The sequence below is a fragment of the Thunnus albacares genome, chromosome 16, assembly GCF_914725855.1.
Source record: "Thunnus albacares chromosome 16, fThuAlb1.1, whole genome shotgun sequence".
NCBI classification, from domain to species: domain Eukaryota; kingdom Metazoa; phylum Chordata; class Actinopteri; order Scombriformes; family Scombridae; genus Thunnus; species Thunnus albacares.
This window is the reverse complement of record NC_058121.1, coordinates 24,090,887-24,110,463: the sequence shown is the minus strand read 5'-3', so window position 1 is coordinate 24,110,463 and position 19,577 is coordinate 24,090,887. Positions and strand designations below refer to the sequence as shown.

General features: G+C 37.9%; 1 protein-coding gene across 10 annotated transcripts in view; it reads right to left on the bottom strand.

Annotated features, from left to right (window-relative positions):
- The window catches only part of adgrg6 (adhesion G protein-coupled receptor G6), a 132,472-nt gene that overhangs the window by 23,295 nt on the left and 89,600 nt on the right, over positions 1-19,577 (bottom strand). For 8 of the 10 annotated variants that reach the window (XR_006407784.1, XR_006407785.1, XM_044376644.1 and 5 more), the window contains 5 exons: positions 18,739-18,841; positions 18,478-18,628; positions 17,923-18,055; positions 12,950-13,051; positions 11,407-11,562 (listed from right to left, as the gene is read on the bottom strand). Coding sequence is in view for 8 of the 10 variants with exons in the window: in XM_044376644.1 (XP_044232579.1) it covers positions 11,407-11,562; positions 12,950-13,051; positions 17,923-18,055; positions 18,478-18,628; positions 18,739-18,841 (645 nt within the window). In the remaining 2 variants the exon portion in view is untranslated. Of the gene's footprint in view, positions 1-10,979; positions 11,022-11,406; positions 11,563-12,949; positions 13,052-17,922; positions 18,056-18,477; positions 18,629-18,738; positions 18,842-19,577 lie in introns of all 10 variants that reach the window. The other 2 variants (XM_044376650.1, XM_044376647.1) reach the window with 1 other exon arrangement.

The following is a 19,577-nucleotide window of genomic DNA, read 5'->3' as shown; positions in this document are numbered from 1 at the left end:
TGTGTTTGTGTCCATCGATTTAGAGAATTTAAAGAAACACATTTAAAAGGCTGACTAACTATGAAGGATCTGCAAGTCTTTAGCATCCTGGACGCAGCAAAAACATCCTGTCAAGTCTTGTGCAGAACTGTCAGATACGCTGCCAACAAAATGACAAAGACATCAGTTGGGAAGGTCCTTCTGTCATGCTTGGAAACAAATCAGGTGTTGCATCCAAAATTATTGCTCATCTGCGGTCTGTAAGTTTTACAGTTTGGATCGTGTTTCTGCTCATAACCGCCATTATCTGACTGAGCGTATATCTGGAACTCCTATCAGTCCGATCCATCTGGACGTGGTGATCTGTGCTAAAGAGTTTCATGTCCACTGGAGGACGGAGGGCAGACATGGCCCCCTCACTTTTACAGTTTCAGTTTGATTCATTTACTAAAATCTATAAAAATCGGTCTCCTCTCACTGTCCATCTGCCAAAATCCAGATGAAAATCCAAAATGAAAATATGAAAGAGGACGTATTCTGTTTGATGTTGGATGTTAGACATGGTCTAAGTTCCAAAACTTGAGGTAAACAGATGTAAAATGCTCCCTGTAAGTCAAAATCCAGGGCTTCAACCAGCTCTTAACGCTTCGTTTGCTATGTATTTTTACTTCCAATGAGATGACATCAGATCATCACATGTCCATAAACAGCCATCCGTTCTGTAGCTTTGGTTGCTAGTTCATGGTTAGTCATCCTTTTAAATGTGTTGCTTAAACTTTGCAAAGCCATTGTCCCCTTAGCGGCTGTGCTAGGCTAACGCGTTAACAAGTTTGCTAACTGACCGTTAGCAAGATCACTGAATGAAATGGTGAACAACTGTGAACAAAATATCAGGAGAAAGTAAACAGAACAGTGGACAGAAAATAGAGAGAATTTATGAGAGCTGTTGTGATTGACCAGTGCTAGCAAGTTAGCGGTTAGCTGGTCAGCAGTTCAACCCTGCAACTGGTCACTATATTACTAAGCTAGGCTCCACTTATTTCCTGCAGTCGAGCAAATGTCACTTTGTGCCGTGACTACTGCTTTACAGTTAGCGAGTGATTTGAAAACTTATTTTGCCTCTCAGGTAACATAAACATTGCCCTATCCTCTTGCAGAAGTTGTTGCTGGAACTGTATCCTGCAGTTCCTCCACAAAAAAACACTTTAATCAGTTTTTATTTACAGATAATTCTCCTAAAAATATGCCAGAACTTATCATCAGTCAAAGACAATGCCGTAAACAGTAGCCAGTACTTTGTAATACAGCTGGAAATAAAACATTATTTATTGAGTTTAAAGGTTCATTGTTGTCATTTGAAATAGTCTTTTTGTATTTTTTTTATATAACATCATAAAGTATCAGGTCTTTATCAAATAAATTAAAGGTGATTTTAGGATTAGTGCTTTATAATGCAGCAATTTATGTTGCTTATTTTGCACACTACCCTTGTTACCAAAAGCAAGATAACTAATTGAATTACAATTTGTTACTTGCCAAATGATATGCATTTATCTGTATTTAAATGAAGAAAATAACATGTCTATACTCAAACAACAAACCTACTGTACTATGTGGAAGATCCACATGTTCAGTCCTTGGCAGAGTTACCTGAGTCACTGGGTGATAATTCAATAATAATGTGAGGAATGACTGAGAGGATCAGCCAGAGTCTGTATATTTGGTGCTTTGTAAGTCTTGCCAAACTTGGCAAAAAGAAATACAGATAAGAATTCCAGATACTGAACGAGGCACTGCAGCCTTCAAACTGTTTCAAAGATAAACTTCACTGGGCAGTAGAGTTGTTTTCAGCATGGAGAGGATGGACTGTCAGAGCTCTGATTCTCCATCCAAGTTGACAATAGATTTCAGATACATACAGGGTGACACGAGGACACATGTATCAGACACCAAACTCTGGACAGGAGTCCAAAATACTACGCAGTGTGATTTTTTAAATTATTACATCTCTGTTGTGATGACCGCCAGCTAAAATGATTCAGTTTTACCACAGAAACATGTTTTTTAAATGGGGACAGTAGCTTTATGGTTATGTGACAAAGTTTCATGGCAGAGATGTTTGGATTTGGGTGACAGCTTGTGGTGGAGTAACAATCTGGAATCTCTTACCATTCCTGTAAAATTAGTCTAAAACTCCTATCCTGGTCATACCCAAAGTAAATTGAAAACTGTTCTTGAACCATTTGGAGTACATGCATGGTTTTGGTCTCTTTTGAAAGACACTTAAGTTTTTATCCCTATGGTCAGAATCATTGTAAGTGCTACTGGCACTGAGTAATAGAAGTTTGAACGCACTAGAAGGATTTTATTTCCGCCTGAATATTTTTTTGCAGACAGATGCCTGCAGATGACCTATTGCTGGGACTTATTAGCTGGAAAACACAATGGGACCACAGCATTTAGCCTTACCTAGTCCAAGTTCAAATTTAATAACAATACCACAGACTCCAGAGGACCCTTGCTTCAGAGTAACTCAAGCATAAACACATTATAATGTTATTTTCCCTCTTGAAACTAAACTTTGTGCATATAAAAGAGTCAAAACAAATACTATGGTGGAAAAGCAGTTTACATAAAAAGCAACACATGGCAAACTCTTTAAATTTATGTAAGTTCCTTGTTGTGGCTTTATAGAACCCATTAAACCTGCATAAGGTCATTTTTGGAACTTCACTGGCTATATGAACTGGTCATCAGCACAATCTGTTCCAACTGGCTCGGTCTTTACACGAAAGAAGAGGGGCAGGCACTTCCCTTCAACATGGACTCTCATTGGCTATTGTGGCTGTAGACAGGACATGGAAGCTCCTATTGGGAGTCAAGTGAGGTGTCAATCGAAAGGTCAGAGTACAAGATATCGCCGTAGTAATTATGACCCGGGGAAGTGATGCAGTTCAGATGGTGTCAATATAAGGTGACTAGATAAGATGATTTTTGCCTTATGAGGAACTTATAACAGTAAACACCACAATGTTAAGGCAGTTGGAAACATGACAATCGTGGTTGGAAACAGGAAGTGAACAGTGGCAGCAACGCCCAGTTTTTACCATCTATCTAGCCATCCACCCAACCAGCCACCTCCTCATAAGGCAAAAATCATCTTATCAAGTCACCTTATATTGACGTCATCTGAACTGCGTCACCTCGTCATAATTACTACGGCTGCTAGATGCTGTAAACGTAACTGTAGGTCATTTTGCCAGCCTGAATTTTAGACCTATACTGTTGTTTTTCTTGTGAGGTTGGGCTGGCTATAGTTGCTACTATTTACTCTGTTATTATGCACTTTATACTTTTTTAGTATTCTAAATATTTGTTTTCATTCTATCATGTGTGTTTTGTTGAGATATGTGTACTTGCCTGTGCTCTGCTGCCTATACTTTCATATTGCCCTACTGGGGACGAATTAAGTTCTTTGAATTTAATTGAATTTGAGCTTGTTGTTGGGTTTGCGCAATTAAAATTGGACCCTTGGTGGTTTACTGGACAGCGAGCTGTAAATTGAGATTTTTGACACTTTCATCACAGTCAGCTGCAGAGTCACACAACGGTCATTTCATCTATAAAATGTGGCACATTGCACTTTGGGATTGTTAGCAGAAAGCAGTGTGGGTGCATTTTTTGGTTCCACTGTGGATTTTTTAGAGCAAAATATAGTGAATACATGCACACACTGAGAATTCAAAAATGGCGGCTGGTAAACATAGTGTACGTAAGAGTAAATAGTACGAGAGTAATCAGTTTATGTCGCAAAAATATCTGTATTTGTATGTGTATTCAGATTATACCAGAAGTGATTTCTGCATTCAACTCTTCTCTACTGCCATTTATACTCTTCAAACATATTTCTATATGTTTAGCTGCCAACAAATGAATATATTTTAACCTTGTACATTAATGAACTCCAAATAAAAGCCGTGTAACTGTTAATGGTCCTGGTGGAAATGAAAAGTGGAAATATATGGTATATATGGTACATTATCGTAAAAATTGCACTGGGCCATATTGCGTGTTTTTCTTTAGAAACGGGAGGTTGTGTTTACAGTGGGAAGAGGCTCAGATAAATGTAAGGTTGGTCTGATGAAATAATGATGATGAAAAATGAGAAAGCTATTGACAAAAAAAACAGGCCCTATTAGCTCATTGAGCCCTATTGCATTTCTTTTTTAAGGGAGACTGTGCATAAATCTGAGGAGGTAAAGATGAAAATACATTTTGTTTGAAATGTCTTTTAAATGATTTGAACACTATTGACAGAAAAGCTTCCTTGGCCAATTTATGTCCACTTTTGTGACGCTTCCTGACTTCAGTTTCCTGTCTTCTGTCATGTCATGAAAGGTGCCACAACTAATCTGGTGAAAACTGATGGGGTGAAATATTACTGCCAAGATTCGAATGATCAGACTGCATTATCTGTGCATTTAATTGTACACCCCTGGTAAATAGGGACTGATTTTGGACACCGCCATTGTTTTTGGGGAAGGAAATTGAACTGTGATAGAGTTCTATTGCTTGGAAGAATTAGTTATATGAAGCTGTGGCTATACAGACAATCATTATTAGTAGGATCTATTAACTCGTTTTGGTCTGTTGATGGGATTTCCTGATAAAAATAAAGTTATAAAGCACTTCTGACTGTATTGAACAGCCTATTCTGAATCATATCAGCTGTACAAGTGACTCTGAAAGTCAGTACTTGGAAAATAAGTGTAAGTAAATGTGTGTATGGGATTATATCCAAAGTTTAATTGTCACAAAATGTGTTTGTTTGTCCTTGCAGAAACTGCATATAAATATCATCCAGCTAGAGAAAAATCTCCTGCTGGGATTTTGTGGTTACACGTGCAATGAAATACGGAAAGTGACAAGTGTATTGATTACTGTGGGTGCAGGACATATGCTCCTCTGACATGTGTGTGGTCCAAAGACTGAAGCACACAACCACACGTTAAGATTTACAGCAACAGTCACATGAGCAGATTCCAAAATGCCTCGGCAATGAAAGGAATTTGTTGACTGTGTTGTTGATGTGCTAGAAAGCACATGTTTTTCCTCAAGAAGCTACATTCAGCCTGCAGCTCCTTCATCATGGGAGTGTTAAATCATGTCGAGTGTGATTATGAAAGATACTGAAAGCTGCATTTTCCAAACAAAGTGATTACTTTATATTTTCAGGCAGGCAAAGTTAGCTCGGAGTGTATGGCTAAAAAGTTAAAAACACAAGTAAACATAGAAAGAAGAAGTAAATAAGTTTTGCCGTTGTCTGTAAACGGGCATTAAAGTGTTAAATCTTTTCAGCGTGATCAGTTCACAGCCCATCTCAAGTCAGTGTTAACATCTTTATTATTTCACCGGGACCACAAGCTTTTCTTTAACCAAATGCTTTTTGTTGCTTAAACAGCGCAAATATTGAATCCAGAGGAAAAATGTTGGCAGTGAAAAGTTTGCAGATATTAACATGAAAGAAAAGAAAAGACATGATAGATGTCTTTTTGTTTTTCCCCAAAAATAGTGGAAGAAGAACCCAGATTCCTAAAATCTGCACTAATCAATACTTTTATACAATCAATGGATCAAATGATTATGTGTAAAATGAAAAGTGCCACTTATAGTGACGAACCATCAAAATTGTAAAGGACTCTGCAGGTTTACGGAGCCTTTTAACTCACTGTTTTGGTTTTATGGCCCACAACTTTACTGTTTTAGTTCAACAAGTTCACTGTATCAACTTAAAAGGTCTTAATGTATGTATATTATATGTCATTATACTATATGTTACTTATTTTTTGGGCTGCCCCCAAGTGTGCAAAAATATTAGCTATTGCAGGTTTAAATAAAAGTAACACAGATAAAAAAAAAAAAAATGGTGATTTTCTATATTTTTGTTCTTTCTTTGTCTTTGTCTGTATCTTTGTTTGTGCTTCAGGAGTTACACTAACAAGACCCTCGCAGGATGCTGACTTTCAATATTTCGGTAAGTTTAAAGGATAAGTCTGGCAATTTTCTATATTTTTCTTCTTGTCAATATATCTCATGTTGGGATCCAAACCAACATGAACTGATCTACTAAGTACAATACTAAGTATTGTGTGTGTATCCAAAGCCTGATATATCGTATTCCTCTGTGTAGACCTCCGTTGTTGTCCAAAAACTATTAAAAACACGTCAGTGAGCCAATGAAGAGTTTGGTCACGTTAGTTTGTTTAGAAACGGCTCCAAAGACAGATAACAGTGATCACATTTTCAGTCTCAGGAGAGTAGTTGTGTGTAAGGCCAACGCCACTGAGCATGTGCGGGAATGTGGTTCTGTTTACAGCTTCACTAGCTTGTTGTGCTACACATCACAACCTCTTGACTTTGTACTGTAATAGTTAATTTCTCTAAGAACTTTATCTATCCTGATGAGCCCACTCCGGAGGCTACGTTGATGTCAACTCAATGTCAACTCCTCAAATACATCCGTACATGTTGGAGCTGAAATACAATCCAAAATGAACAACTTGTAGAACAACCTCAGCAACAAAGGCGACAGAACAGAAGGCCATTTGTGGTCATGCGCTAATGATCTGATGTCATCACACGGAGGAAGTACAGGTATCTTTGAAAACGCTGACTTTTGACCTGAGGGCGGCATTTTTAAATATTAAGTTCAAAACCAGTTTTGCAATGTTGACCATGTTTAACATCTGACAATATAACAGTTTAAAAATAACATACAGAATATAGAATATGTCTCCTTTAAGGATTTACTTGTTTGTTTACTGAACACCTTCAGGTGGAAGGAAGGAAGAAGTAACGCTCGCAGTGTGAACGGAGCCTGTTTGAAATGAAAAAGCTTCCGTTGAGAAGGGAAGATGTTTTCATCACAGCTTTGAGGAAAACCTCTAAACTCCAAATGAGACCAAGAATCTCAGCTTACCTGTTTTATCAACTGGTAATAATATCTTTCAACAGAAACACCTGTCTTTCTATTCACTTGTTAATAACAGTTTTGTTTCTAACTCTGGTGAACAAATTGGCCCAAACTGATCTGAAATTATGACTAATTTGTGTGTGTGTGTGTGTGTGTGTGTGTGTGAGGGGGAAGTCCAATATTCAAGACTGCCAAGTCAGCTGGTGAGCAGAAGGCAGAAGATGAACTAAATCCTTTGCAGCTGTGTGAGTTGGATGATAGCTCAGCGTCGGCAGAAATAAAACAAACTCACTTCTCCCACTTCTATAACTTGCTGATAAAAGAAAAAAGATCAAGGTTTGGATTCCTAAATGCCTAAAAAAAAAAAAACCTGTTGTCAAATTTGTCATTGACAAATCACTGTTCTTAAGGATTGATTGTTTTTCTAAATTCTTTCTCTCATATGGAAACCCTTTCAGAAAATGGGATGAAGATGATTTTTTCACCTAAAACCAAACAGAAAGATATTACTTCATTCCTGCAAAGTTAAAGTCCAAGTGAAATTACAATTAGTCATCCATTTTGGCAGTCAAATATCATGTCAAGGAGATTTTTAAATGTATAGTTTATATTTTAAATATTGAAAGTAAGATTTGTAAGATGGGCCTCATTCACAAACAGTGCATACACGCAAATCTGTGCTTAATCCGTGTAAAGTTTTAAGCACAAATCCGGGATTCATCAACATGTTCTTATCTGAATTTGTTCATACTGCCTTAAACCATGCGTACACGCAAATCATAAACTGCCCACGGTCTTAAAAAATGATATTGTCAATATAAATATTGTCAAGAACAAAATCGGCAGGTGCACACGCATCGTGAATCCAACGGTAATTTTGCTTGTGCACTTATTTTGTGCGCAAAGAACATTTCTACGCACATATTAGTGATCAGTCTTGTTGTAGAAACTGGAGGACAGCAGTGGTGTTGAAGAGTAAGACCACACCAGCGTCTACCGAGTTTTTAAACTCTTCAATGTGCTGCAGCTGTGTGAGCAGTGCACATGTGTGTGTATGTGTGTGTGTGTGTGTGTTCGTTAATAGAGAAGACAGATCAGTACTCATATTGAAATATGTCCATATGGATGTTTCTGCACCTCAAAATTTTTGTCCAGTGACAAAGAACAGTTGGAGGTAATGTTTCCTTTCTGTAGGGAGTCAGACAGTAGGGGTGTGGCGGTCGGGGTAGTGGATGGGTGTGTAGTGCATCTGACTTTCACATGCAGGAGACAGGAGTTCTTCTTGACTTGACATACAGTAGACAGACAGTTAATGTTTGCCTTTTTATTAACTGTAACCTTTAATTAATCTTAACCGTACTATAGTTTACAGATTAGAGAGTCTAATCAGGTCTGGTAGGGTTTTGTTGTACTGTTGCAGGTCTGTATGTCAGTATGTATCCACAACACCCGAGTGGATCTGAATAGCCTGAGTGTATGTGGTATCAGCTCTGATCATGCAGCAGAAAACTGTGTGTTTGATGTAAGAGGAGAACGTAAACGGCAAAGTGAAAAAAAAAGAGGTTTTCTTTGGTGAGAGCAAAGAGAACAAAGAGGTAAAACCAACTGGACAATCAGCTGTTTGCTCCTCTTTTATGCAAATAGTTGACAAAGATGAAGAAAATATAATAATTTTAGAAAAATTTGTAGATTTATACTGTTAAATTAATTGTGATTCATAGATATTAAACAAGTTAAAACTTTGTCTTTTGTCTATCTATCTTCATGTGGCTACAGAAGCTTTTATTGTTAGTTCAGGAGGTGAAATTTGAGCTTTCAGTCATTTATATAAATTTGTCTGTGAAGCATACGAACATAATATTTTTGTTCATACAGCATCATACAAAAGTTCGGACACACCGAAGTGTTTTTATTTCTCTTTCTAATTTATGGACATTGGATTCGAGAAAGGTCTTCCACAAGTCTGTTTCGGATCCAATATTTTGGAGCACAGATATTGTAGAAAGTGAGAATTTTAACATAACGTACACATATTTTGCAGACTCGTGTAGCATCGACTCGAGTGTTATGTGAGTTGTTGTTTGAAGTCTCAAGGTCTGAGGCTCTTGTGTTTCCATCCACCTGTTTTTATGCACATTTTCAAATTCAGATTTTCAGCAGCAGCAGTAAAATACTGTTATTAGTTGCTGGATATTACAAGCTCATAGAGCACTTTACAGTAGGGTCTACACTGGCATGTGCAACCGTTTAGTGGTTGGTTTTATGTTGAACGTGCAATACTAGTGCAATATTATTTTACTGGTTATTTTTACTGGTTTTACCGTTTTACTGGTCTTATTGTGTGTTTGTTTTTAATGTATACATGATTAGTTAAGGGGATGATGTACATATCTTATTAAGATAAATAATAAATCTTATCTTGATTTGTTGAGTGTGGTGAAAATGGGTATTTGAAAATGAAACCGCACCCAAAAAAATGAAAGCTTGTCTAAGGTGTAAAAACAGTTGTGTGGATAAAAAAGCAAATGTAAACAGACTTAGTGAACAAATGATGACGTACATGAAGCATGTGACTTAAACGTCACTCAAGCTTCCACTGAAGAGATGAAAACATAAGATCTGTGTGGAGACTGTAACGTTCCTCAAATCAATACATGAAACAAACAGAAATGTCATATTTCCATCACATTTTCCACATGGTTTTTCATCGTTTCAGCTTTGACTGCCGCTCTTTTAATAACGTCATCTCGTTGTGTTCTCTTCTTCTGCAATCATTTAGTGGCACTGGCATTTTCTTGTCAACTTTCTGGAAATTCGGTTCAAATTTGCACTATATTTGGATGGAAACTTGACTAGAATGGCCGTCTGCTTAAAACAGAAGGGTAATGTTACTGATTTATGCAAATATGGCTTAAATTGAAACAATTTGATTGGCTGTATGAAAATAAGTAATCTATCTATGGAGACAAAAATAGAAAATTTAAATTTCTCCCTTTTGGTTTCTAATTTTTTTCTCAAAAGAGAACACAGGACATGTGGTTTATAGAGCAGATCTGTACGATGTAGCAAAAAAAAAAAAAAACCCATTTAATTTCAGTTGGATTTTATATTTTAAGCAGAAAAATGGATGTAAATAAAGTTTTGAGTTTGCTTGTAATGTATTGTAACTTGAGATTAAAAAGTTTCTGATCTCTGAAAAATTGAAGAGGAGATAACAACACTATTAGACACAAAAACTCTTCAAAAATATGCCGAAAACATTATTTTTTGTAAACACCCAGGCGTCCTAAAACCTTTTTCTCTGTCACTTCCCTGCATGGATCCATGTCATTTCTGTTACAGTTTCGGGACACATTAAACAAATTTACAAAAGCTTTTTTATTAAAATAAGGTTTTAAAAGTGTTTTTCTGTGTAATTTAGAGAACAGGTGTTTGAAGAGATGTCTCAATGGGACTTAATTACCTCAATGTTTGACTTCATGCTCGTCTTTGCCAAAATCTTCCTCCACATTTGGTGTTAATTTTTATGAGCAAACCCCAAATTATGACATCAGTTACTGAAGTCGTGTGTAAACCGCAGCGTAAGCCTGCTGTTACTGTGTTCTGATTAACAATCCAAACAGATTGCAGTTAAACGTGGCAGATGTTAGCTTGGAAGCAGTCTGTCAGGGCGTGCTTGTTTCTGCACCCTGGGTTTCTCTGGGTGGGTGGAGTTGTAGTTTTAGTCATGTGTCAAATTGGTGAAAATGGAGCTCCTCCCCACTCAGTGTATCTCAGGCTGGGAACAAGATGGATGGCATATGATGTCACAGTGACCAGCCAATCACAACACACAGTGGCTGCTGTCCCAAAATGTCTGCTAGCAAAGATGTTAAAAAGAAAAATCTTCTTGACCAATTCAAATTTGTTTTTGTTTTTTTAATTTTTAATGGAGAATTTCCAGATTTACTTTGACTACAAACATTTTGGGAAATGCGGCATATCACTGGAAGCAGGGTGTCAATCAGCCAATCAGCTTTAGCTTTACCTCCGTTGGTCCTCCACTCTTGCTATTGGTTGGTAGAGCTTTCTACACACCAAACACAGAGGTAGATACATGAATATGTGAGACGATGTTACAGAAACCTTCCAAAGAAACAGTGAAAAACCTGAAAAATTTACTTTAAAAATGCCAAATGTTAAAAGGAATCATGTTCTGAGAGAAACTGGTTTGTGGGTTGCAACAATTAGCCGATTAATCAATTAGTCTACTGACAGAAAATTAATTGACAACCATGCTTTTCAAGCAGAAAGCCAAGAATCATCTGATATATGTGATAATGTGACTGTTTTACATCATTGTAAATAAATATCTTTGACTTTTGGAGTTTTGGTTGAACAAAGTAATACATTTGAGAACATTTCTTACATTTTTCTTACATTTTGATACACCTTATAGTGTGTGTGTGCCTCACCTGAGTCACTGTGTCGTTTGGTGAAAGGGTTGAGTGTAGCTTTGGCCTTGGAGGTCCAGTTAGCGGTGCTGGAGCCGAACGAGCTGGACGACAGGGACTTGCCCAGGTTGTCTGAGCTCACCTTCTTGGTGTTGTTGGTGGCCGTCTTACTCCAGTCTGCAAATGAAACAAACAGAATAATCAATCAATATCCACCTGATCAGTTAAAAACAGGGCTAAATGTAGCCTGACTGGCCTGAGGGTGCAGCAAAAAATGCCACGTTTGTGTACATTTGATCTTTTTAATTGTCTTCCAGCGTGTCGGTGTCTGTGTTTGATTGACAGCAGCTGGCAGGCTACTGGTGTTAGCAAAGTAAACAAACCGCTGTAGCTGCAAGTCATGGACAGGCAGGGAGTTGCTAACAGGGATTTTGAAGAGCAACGATCTAATGGGTCCACAGTGACATCTGCAGGTATGTTTACATGCTATTTAATTGTGCTGCAGCTCAGCAGCTAATTAGCTATCTAGCTAACGTTTGGTGGCTCGTTCAACAAGCTAAGGCGCAGGACAAAACGTGTGTTCATGTTTGTAAGTTAGATAAGAAGGAGACTTTAGCAGAAACTAATATGGGTTGTTGTTCAGAGTCTGTGGCTCTTGTGTAGCAACTACTTTCACTTTTTCTAGTCAATGTAGGCTACAATATTGTCTCCATAGGCTGACTGTTTGGATGTTTTTCTTGTTATAACAACTTATCATGTTAGTTTTAATGATACGTTTTGTGAAATAACAAGAAAGTTTTGTGATATAACAAGATAAAGTGATGTGCTGTTATTACAAGAAAGGTTCATTGTAAAAACAGAATATTTTGGTATCTATAATAATGAGAAAATATCAGAATAACATGAAAAATATAACATTAAAGTATCTCATTAAAACAAGAGAAGTTTCACGTTATAACAAGAAACTCAGTAAATATTCTTTGCCGTATACTTATACTCAGCACCTCAACTTAATATATAAACTTGGACACTTTTATGTTGGACCTTCTTCTCTTCCTTCCTCTTTCCTTCCTTCCTCTTTCACCTCTCTGCCTCCGCCTCCATCTTACATTCCCTCCAAATCTCTTCCTACCTCGATCCCGGTTTCGATGGGAGTTTAAATGTCCTGTGGCCTAAATGCCATTTCAGAAGCTTTTCTAATTAAATAGTGAATGAAGACTTAAAGTTTTTGGAATTTTTGGTATGAAAGTCAAAAGTATAAAGGTCTTCTTATAAATGAACTGCACCAGCACAGCACATCCACAGACTGCACCTGAAGAGCAGCCGCAGGACTTCCTGATCTTTCAGAGACGACTCTGTTTTATCTTTTTTTATTAGCTGCAAAGCCGAAGTGACTTAGGTTTTATGTTTTAATAAAGTTTCTTTCTCTTTTTTCTGCTGCTGTGGGAACCTGGCAGTAGTCCAGCAGACAGATTTGACCGGACTCCTGTGGAGAGACATGAATCAGCTTCATTGTTCTGTTGTAACGTTTAAAGAAAACAGAGAGACAGAGACAAACGTCTACCTGAGTTATCTGACAGCCTGAAGCGTCCACAGCAGAGATATCTCCTCCACTGCTTCTGGACGTTTTCTTTCAAGGCACAGTGGAAGATAAATATGAAGAGACCTGCAGAAAGAAAACAGGAGGGTAAAAACAAGTGTTAGGTATGGTTCTAATCATTTTTGGAGGCCCTGAAGTCCAGTAAAATTATATTTCTAGTTTGGGCCCAAGATTAAAAATATCTGATAATGAACATGACAAAGTCTTTTACTTTTTTAGATTTTCTAAATTATTATTTTTCCTTTATTTGACAGTTGTTCTCCTTCTGAGTTCCAAATGGAGGTCAAAATAAATGATTATCTGCAGGGACAAAATAACTTTGCCAAAATAACACACTGGGCCTGATGCAAGAATGATCTATTATCAAAATCACAAACTAGACACAGACATTTTAACATCAATGTAAACGTGCTGCAGTTATTTACTCATGTTGCAGTACATTACTCATGTACTGTACTTAAATACAATTTTGAGGTACTTGTAGTGAGTATTTTCCTTTCCTCCACTACAGTTCAGAGGGAATATTGTACTACTTTTATTTGACAGCTTTAGTTACTTTTCAGATTAAAAATGTACGTTAAATAATATAAAATAAGCTTATAAAATACAAAAAATTGTTAAAGATTAAATCACTACTTTCCCAAACCTTTGACGTGTAACCTCTGTGTGTAGTTGTGGCTACTTGTCATGTTACAGATGTTTGAGTTGTCTGCAGTTCCACCAAATTAATAACAGTTCGAGGCCCAAAGAGGTAAAACCTTCTAATATTTCATAAAAAAGCAAAGTCAAGAGAACAGTCTGATAAATTAATCGAACTTTGTGTGTCAGATTTTTTATTTTTCTTCTTTCCTATACCCAGCTGTCACAACGGACAATTTTCTGCAAAACTAGTACTTTCACTTTTAAAACTCACTTTTAAATTTATCTGATGTACTTCTACTTTAGTATGATGTTAAATGCAGGATTTTTATTTATAATGGAGTATTTTTACGTTGTGGTGTTGCTACTTTTACTTAAGCAAAGGATCCCAGTACTACTTCCACCACTGGTTAGCTCAATAGCCAATTTGCACCCATACTTCCAACTCAATTTAAGATTCACAAATGGATAAAAAAAAACTTTATACAAAGCAAACGTTTTCAATTTCCAGATATCAGTTGTGACTGGCTTAAACCCAGTTGTCTATTGTACCCTCTCGTCCACCATTTGCTACATCCAAAGAGCATGTTACACTTGAATCATCTCAACACTTTAAATTGCACCACAGACTCAGACTGTTGCATTTAAACATCAGAGGCCTGCTCCAGAAATGGACTATATCCATGTTTTGATAAGTGAAACCTCTTCAGATGTCCTCGTTCTGTCTGAAACATGTCTTTCCCCTAAGATCCCAAATAATGACATTACTATAGATGGGTACAACGTTTTTAGATGTGATCGAAGAGCTCAAGATATATGAATATATTGTGTTAGACCTCTGTTTTGGTAGGGACATGCACACCACCACCACCACCATATTTTGATGCTTTTGACATTGCAAAGCTCTGGTCACCATTTGCCTCCTCTGAGTTAATAATAATGGGGAATCTTAACCTGGATTGGCTCTCTGACAGCTCTAACAGATTATAAGAACAGTGCCTGGAACTTAATCTTTTTCAGCTCATAGACAAACCCACCAGACCAAATTTAAAAAATCCTCTTAACTCCACATTAATTGATATCATACTTACTAACAGACCACACAAAAACCTCTGGAGTTTTTACCCTTGACGTAAATTAAATTACAAGCATTTTAATCTACAGGATTTTCTATTGTTCATCTCTGACACTGATAATACTTTCTCTATTATTGATCCTGCTGTGGCACTGGAAAACTTTTCACAATCTTTTGTGAAAAGATTGCTGATAGACATGCCCCTTATGAAAAACATATAATTTAAAACAGATACAGTCCTTGGTTCTCCCCAACAGAGACAAAACCTGGTCCAAGGCTAGATCCAGTGACACCCCTTAGGACTGGTTAACCTTTAGGCAGGCTAAATCAAATTATTATCAGCCAGCTCTCTCTGTGCCTGTGATAGTTCCACTAAATTTTGGGAGACTGTAGCATCTCTTAAGAATTCACCACGGTCACATCTCCCAACACAAATCAAACAAGAATCTGGTCATATTTCCGATAGATGATCCATAGTTGAAGCTTGTAATCACCATTTCCTCTCGTCTGGTCTTTTATTTAATAACATGTCTGCAGATTCAACTGTAGACAATTATCATATCTGTCCAACATAGGGAGTTCCCAATGCCTCAGCCTCTTTTGCCTGCACATTTTGTTTTAGTTTGGTAAGCAGTGCAGATGTTCACAAAGCTCTGCTTAGGTTAAAAACATGCAAATCCTTTTGACCCATATTTTCATCATCTAAGTATCTAATCTGTCCACATTTAACACATATTTTTAACCAAACCTTTTTAACAGGCATGATTTGAGCTTCATGTTAAAGCACATTAGTAGTACCCTTACACAAAAATGGTGACGTCTCCGATCTCAACAGCCACTGTCCAATATCTAAACTTCCTTTCTTAGCAAAAATCCTAGATTCATTAGTCAATTTAAAACTATGCACCTTTATTGAGTCACTAAACTTACTACAGCCACAACAGTCTGGTTTTTTGCCTGGGTCAGAGCACAATAACAGCTGCAGTTTCACTCACTGATAACATCGTCTCCTCCCTGGATAAAAAACAATTTTGTACTGCTCTCTTCATTGACCTCTCGAAAGCATTTGATACCACCGTTGATCATAAAATCCTACTTCATAAACTACATTCTGTAGGTTTAGATGAAGCCCACTTAACTGGTTTAACTCTTACAGACAGAAGTCAGACTGTTGTTGTTGAAAGTTCTCAGTCAAGCCCTCTTAATATCGGAAATGGGGTGCCACAGGGGTCTATCCTTGGTCCATTGCTGTTTACATCATAGATAAATAACATAATCCTCCCTAATCAGTACTTCAATGTCCATTTTTTGCAGATGATACAATTTTATACGCCCCAGGCTCCTCCCCAGCCCAGGCCCTAACTTGTCTTCAGTCTACCTTTGATGCTTTCCAATTATTAATCCTTAATCACAGACTAGTTTTAAATGCAGAAAATACCAAGTGCATGGTATTCTCCACCTCCACCAGTAACTCCTGACTATCGTATCATTAAAACTTTAAATGGTAACCACATTACTCTTGCTGCGTCATACAAATACTTCATCATAGTGCATTACGCTTTATCACAAATGACAAATTTCGTACTCATCGTTGTTCTGTGTCAGAAGGTTGGATGGACTTCCTTACAGACAAGATGAAATAACCATCTCATGTTATTCATCTGTAAAGCTCTACTGTTAAAGCTTTGTAACTACCTCACACCTCTGCTCTCATTTAAATCTAGTAACTACAGCACACAATCCAGTGCTACTTAGCTTTAGATATCCTTCAGGTATGCACTAATGTTGGCAGAACTGGTTTCAGGTACTATGCACCTTTTAAATGGAATGAACAGCAAACTGCCCCCAAACTTGAGTCTTACGTTCCCCTTGGAGATTTTAAAGGTATAGTCACCGATTCTAATTGCCACACAACACTACTCCAGCCAATCAGCAGGGGGCGTTCATGCTCGTGTACAGGACAGGGGGAAGTCATCAGAGCAGCTGTCTATGTGAGGACATGACAGTCTCTATCTCCATTGAATGGTGGGGGAGGGCTGGTGAGCTGGGGAGAGAGAGGCCGTGGCCAATTCACATGGAAAGTGTTTTCTCATGGTACAGATACGTTTCCATTTTATTAAATATATCAATCCAACTGAATCCAAGACAGTCTCATGGAGACTCCCCGTGTTTTTTTACACTCCAAGTGTGTTTCTGTCGCATTTAGTGAAGCGTAATCTGAGCAGGCAGCTGTTTAAACCACACAAATATCCTGCTGTACATGTGTTTTGAACTTGTTAACCGTATCAATGAAACAATAAATACAAACTCCGTTGATTTCTTCCTGTGGAGCCGACATGCAAACTGTTTTGGTTCAGTAAATTTCTGCTGTCAGTCAGTCTGGTGAAGACAGTTTGTCTGGCCGCTGTCCTCTCAGCTCTCCAGGAGCTGCAGCTGACAGACGGCTGCAGGTCGAGTGAGAGCTGGGGAGGCCGCAGAGAGGCAGAGTGTGGATGGACTGTTGTGCTCACATTAGATTAATTTTTTTCCTGCTTGATAAAGTGTGAGAACAGAAGTTACTCTACAGCTGACGCATTGCTCTGGATCCCGCCATATTTCTCTTCTGCTTGTTGCCTTGGCAATGTGCGTCCATGAATTCGGGGGGCGGAGCTTCTGAAGGAGCACGAAGGGAGGGGTGTTTTTGTTTGGGTGTTCAAATATCAACAATCTTTCTCCAGATTCTTGTAACTTTTTATTAATTCCTTTTTTATTGTGTAGTTGTGTTGTTTCTGTCTGCTGATTGTGTTCTTGTCTTATGAATGTTTCTTGTTCTCAGGTCTCTCTTGGAAAAGAGATCTTAATCTCAATGAGTCTGCCTGATTAAATAAAGATTAAATAAACTTGGAACACCAATGCATTTGTACAAAATCCAAGATGAGGCACGATGGAGTGCAGTATTTCAAGGTATTTCAATGCAGGAAGGACAGAGGAAGCTACAAGTCATGGTGAGCCTTAGTAAAGCTCTACTAGACAAGATTTGACCCAGTTCCCTATGCTGTATAGATAGGACATGTAGAATTTAAACAGTATGTTTGTTGTAAGTATTTGTGTAACAACATACAATATACTTTGTCAGATTAAACATCACATTTGGTGTCATTTTTCCCTCATTATGCATTCATGTAAGAGAAGAACTGGAGGCCAGAGACCAGCTGTGTAACTGATTAAGTCACTCTCGAGTTACCTTGCAGTGAGTTGAAGATGGAGAACAGATACATGAAAGCCAGACTGACGGGTCCCCAGGCGAACAGAGCGAAGCCCCACGTCATACCCAGCAGGAAGGTGAGACTGACGACGCTCCGCAGGTTTCGTAGAACCTGTATCACAACAGAAGAGTGGGAACCTGTTTAATTTCAGGTGCCTCCAAATTGTTATCTTTTTTTAACAGAGTGAGTTTGTTATTTTATCTCAGTCTAGCGTCTGCATGTGTGTTCTTGTGTAATGTGTTGTGATGATGCAGCAGTTCCCGTAATCTCAGTCAGATCTCTCTTACGGGAGACAATAAAAGTAACTTTGATTTATTCTTCCCGACCTTTGGTGCTGAAACCTCATTGTTTTCATTGTAGAGTTTTAATGTTTTTCTATCCTTTTTTTATTTTATTTAATCTCCCTTTCCCTTGTTTTTCTCTTTGCTCCTTTCTTTCCTCTTCATCCTTCAGTGAGTCACAGTTCAAGTGCATTATTACATCTACATCTTTTAAACCTCTTCTTAAAACATTCTTTTATCGGAAACACAGACCTCCTCTCGTAGCGTGCGGTTGCTGCGTTTGCCGTTGCGGCCACAGATCTGCATCATCACCACGATGAACATGGCCACATTCAGCAGAAACACCAGACAGAAGTAACCAACGCAGGTGGTGTAGAAGACGAATGAATTCTGGATCCAGCAGCTGAGGAGAGAGACACAGACTCTGAGCCATGTTTGAAAACTCTCACACTAATACACGATTCACTGTAGATAAATACATTGATTTATTATTGTAAATGAGCGGTAACTTACAAATCTGCGGATCCCTCTCCTTCCTCTCTTCTGCTGTACACCTGCAGGCCGTAAGAGTTTTTATCCACGGCGACGACAATCCCCACCAGCACGGCAGGAAGACCTGGAAGAAGAAACGCCATCGACAGGTTAGCGTCACTTTGTTGCTGCAACGCTATTTATATGTGCTGCCTGTTATCGTATTTATATGAATGAGGATAAAATCACAAATCGGCAGTGTTACAGAAAACTCTTTGAATAAAGTTTCCTTGAGGTTTGTAAAGTCTTTTACTCACAAATAAAACTGCACATCACACTATTAATTGGCGTCGGAGATGAAGAATTGGGCAAATAGAGATAGAAAAAGGACTTAAGTGGACGATACAAAACTTTCCTAAAGGTGTGTTTGAACAGAAATTGAACAAATTTGACCGCTGGAGCCACGTTAGCTGTAAGCTAGCTAGCAATGGATCCACTGACCATGTGTCAGGACGAAGTTAAGTGTTGGCATGATTGCATATAAAGTCAATGGAGAGACGTGATTAGTCGCAGCATGAGAGGCGTCCGCATGAGTTGAAAACGTTTCAACTTGAGCAAAAAAATTCATGGATATCATGGAGCTTTTATGAATCTGCTTCATAAACGTACAGATTAGGGGAATGAAGAGGAAAAAGTTCAAACAACATTTTAAAAATGGTTAAACTATAAAATTTATAGAAATCACAGATTTTAGCGAGATGAGTAAAAGACAAAATTTAGAGCCATAAGGACTGTACACAAAAAAAAAATTACTTAAAATGTTTGAAATGCATTTTTAGATTCCAAAAACTTTACTATGGAGATTGAGGTATTTATTTAAT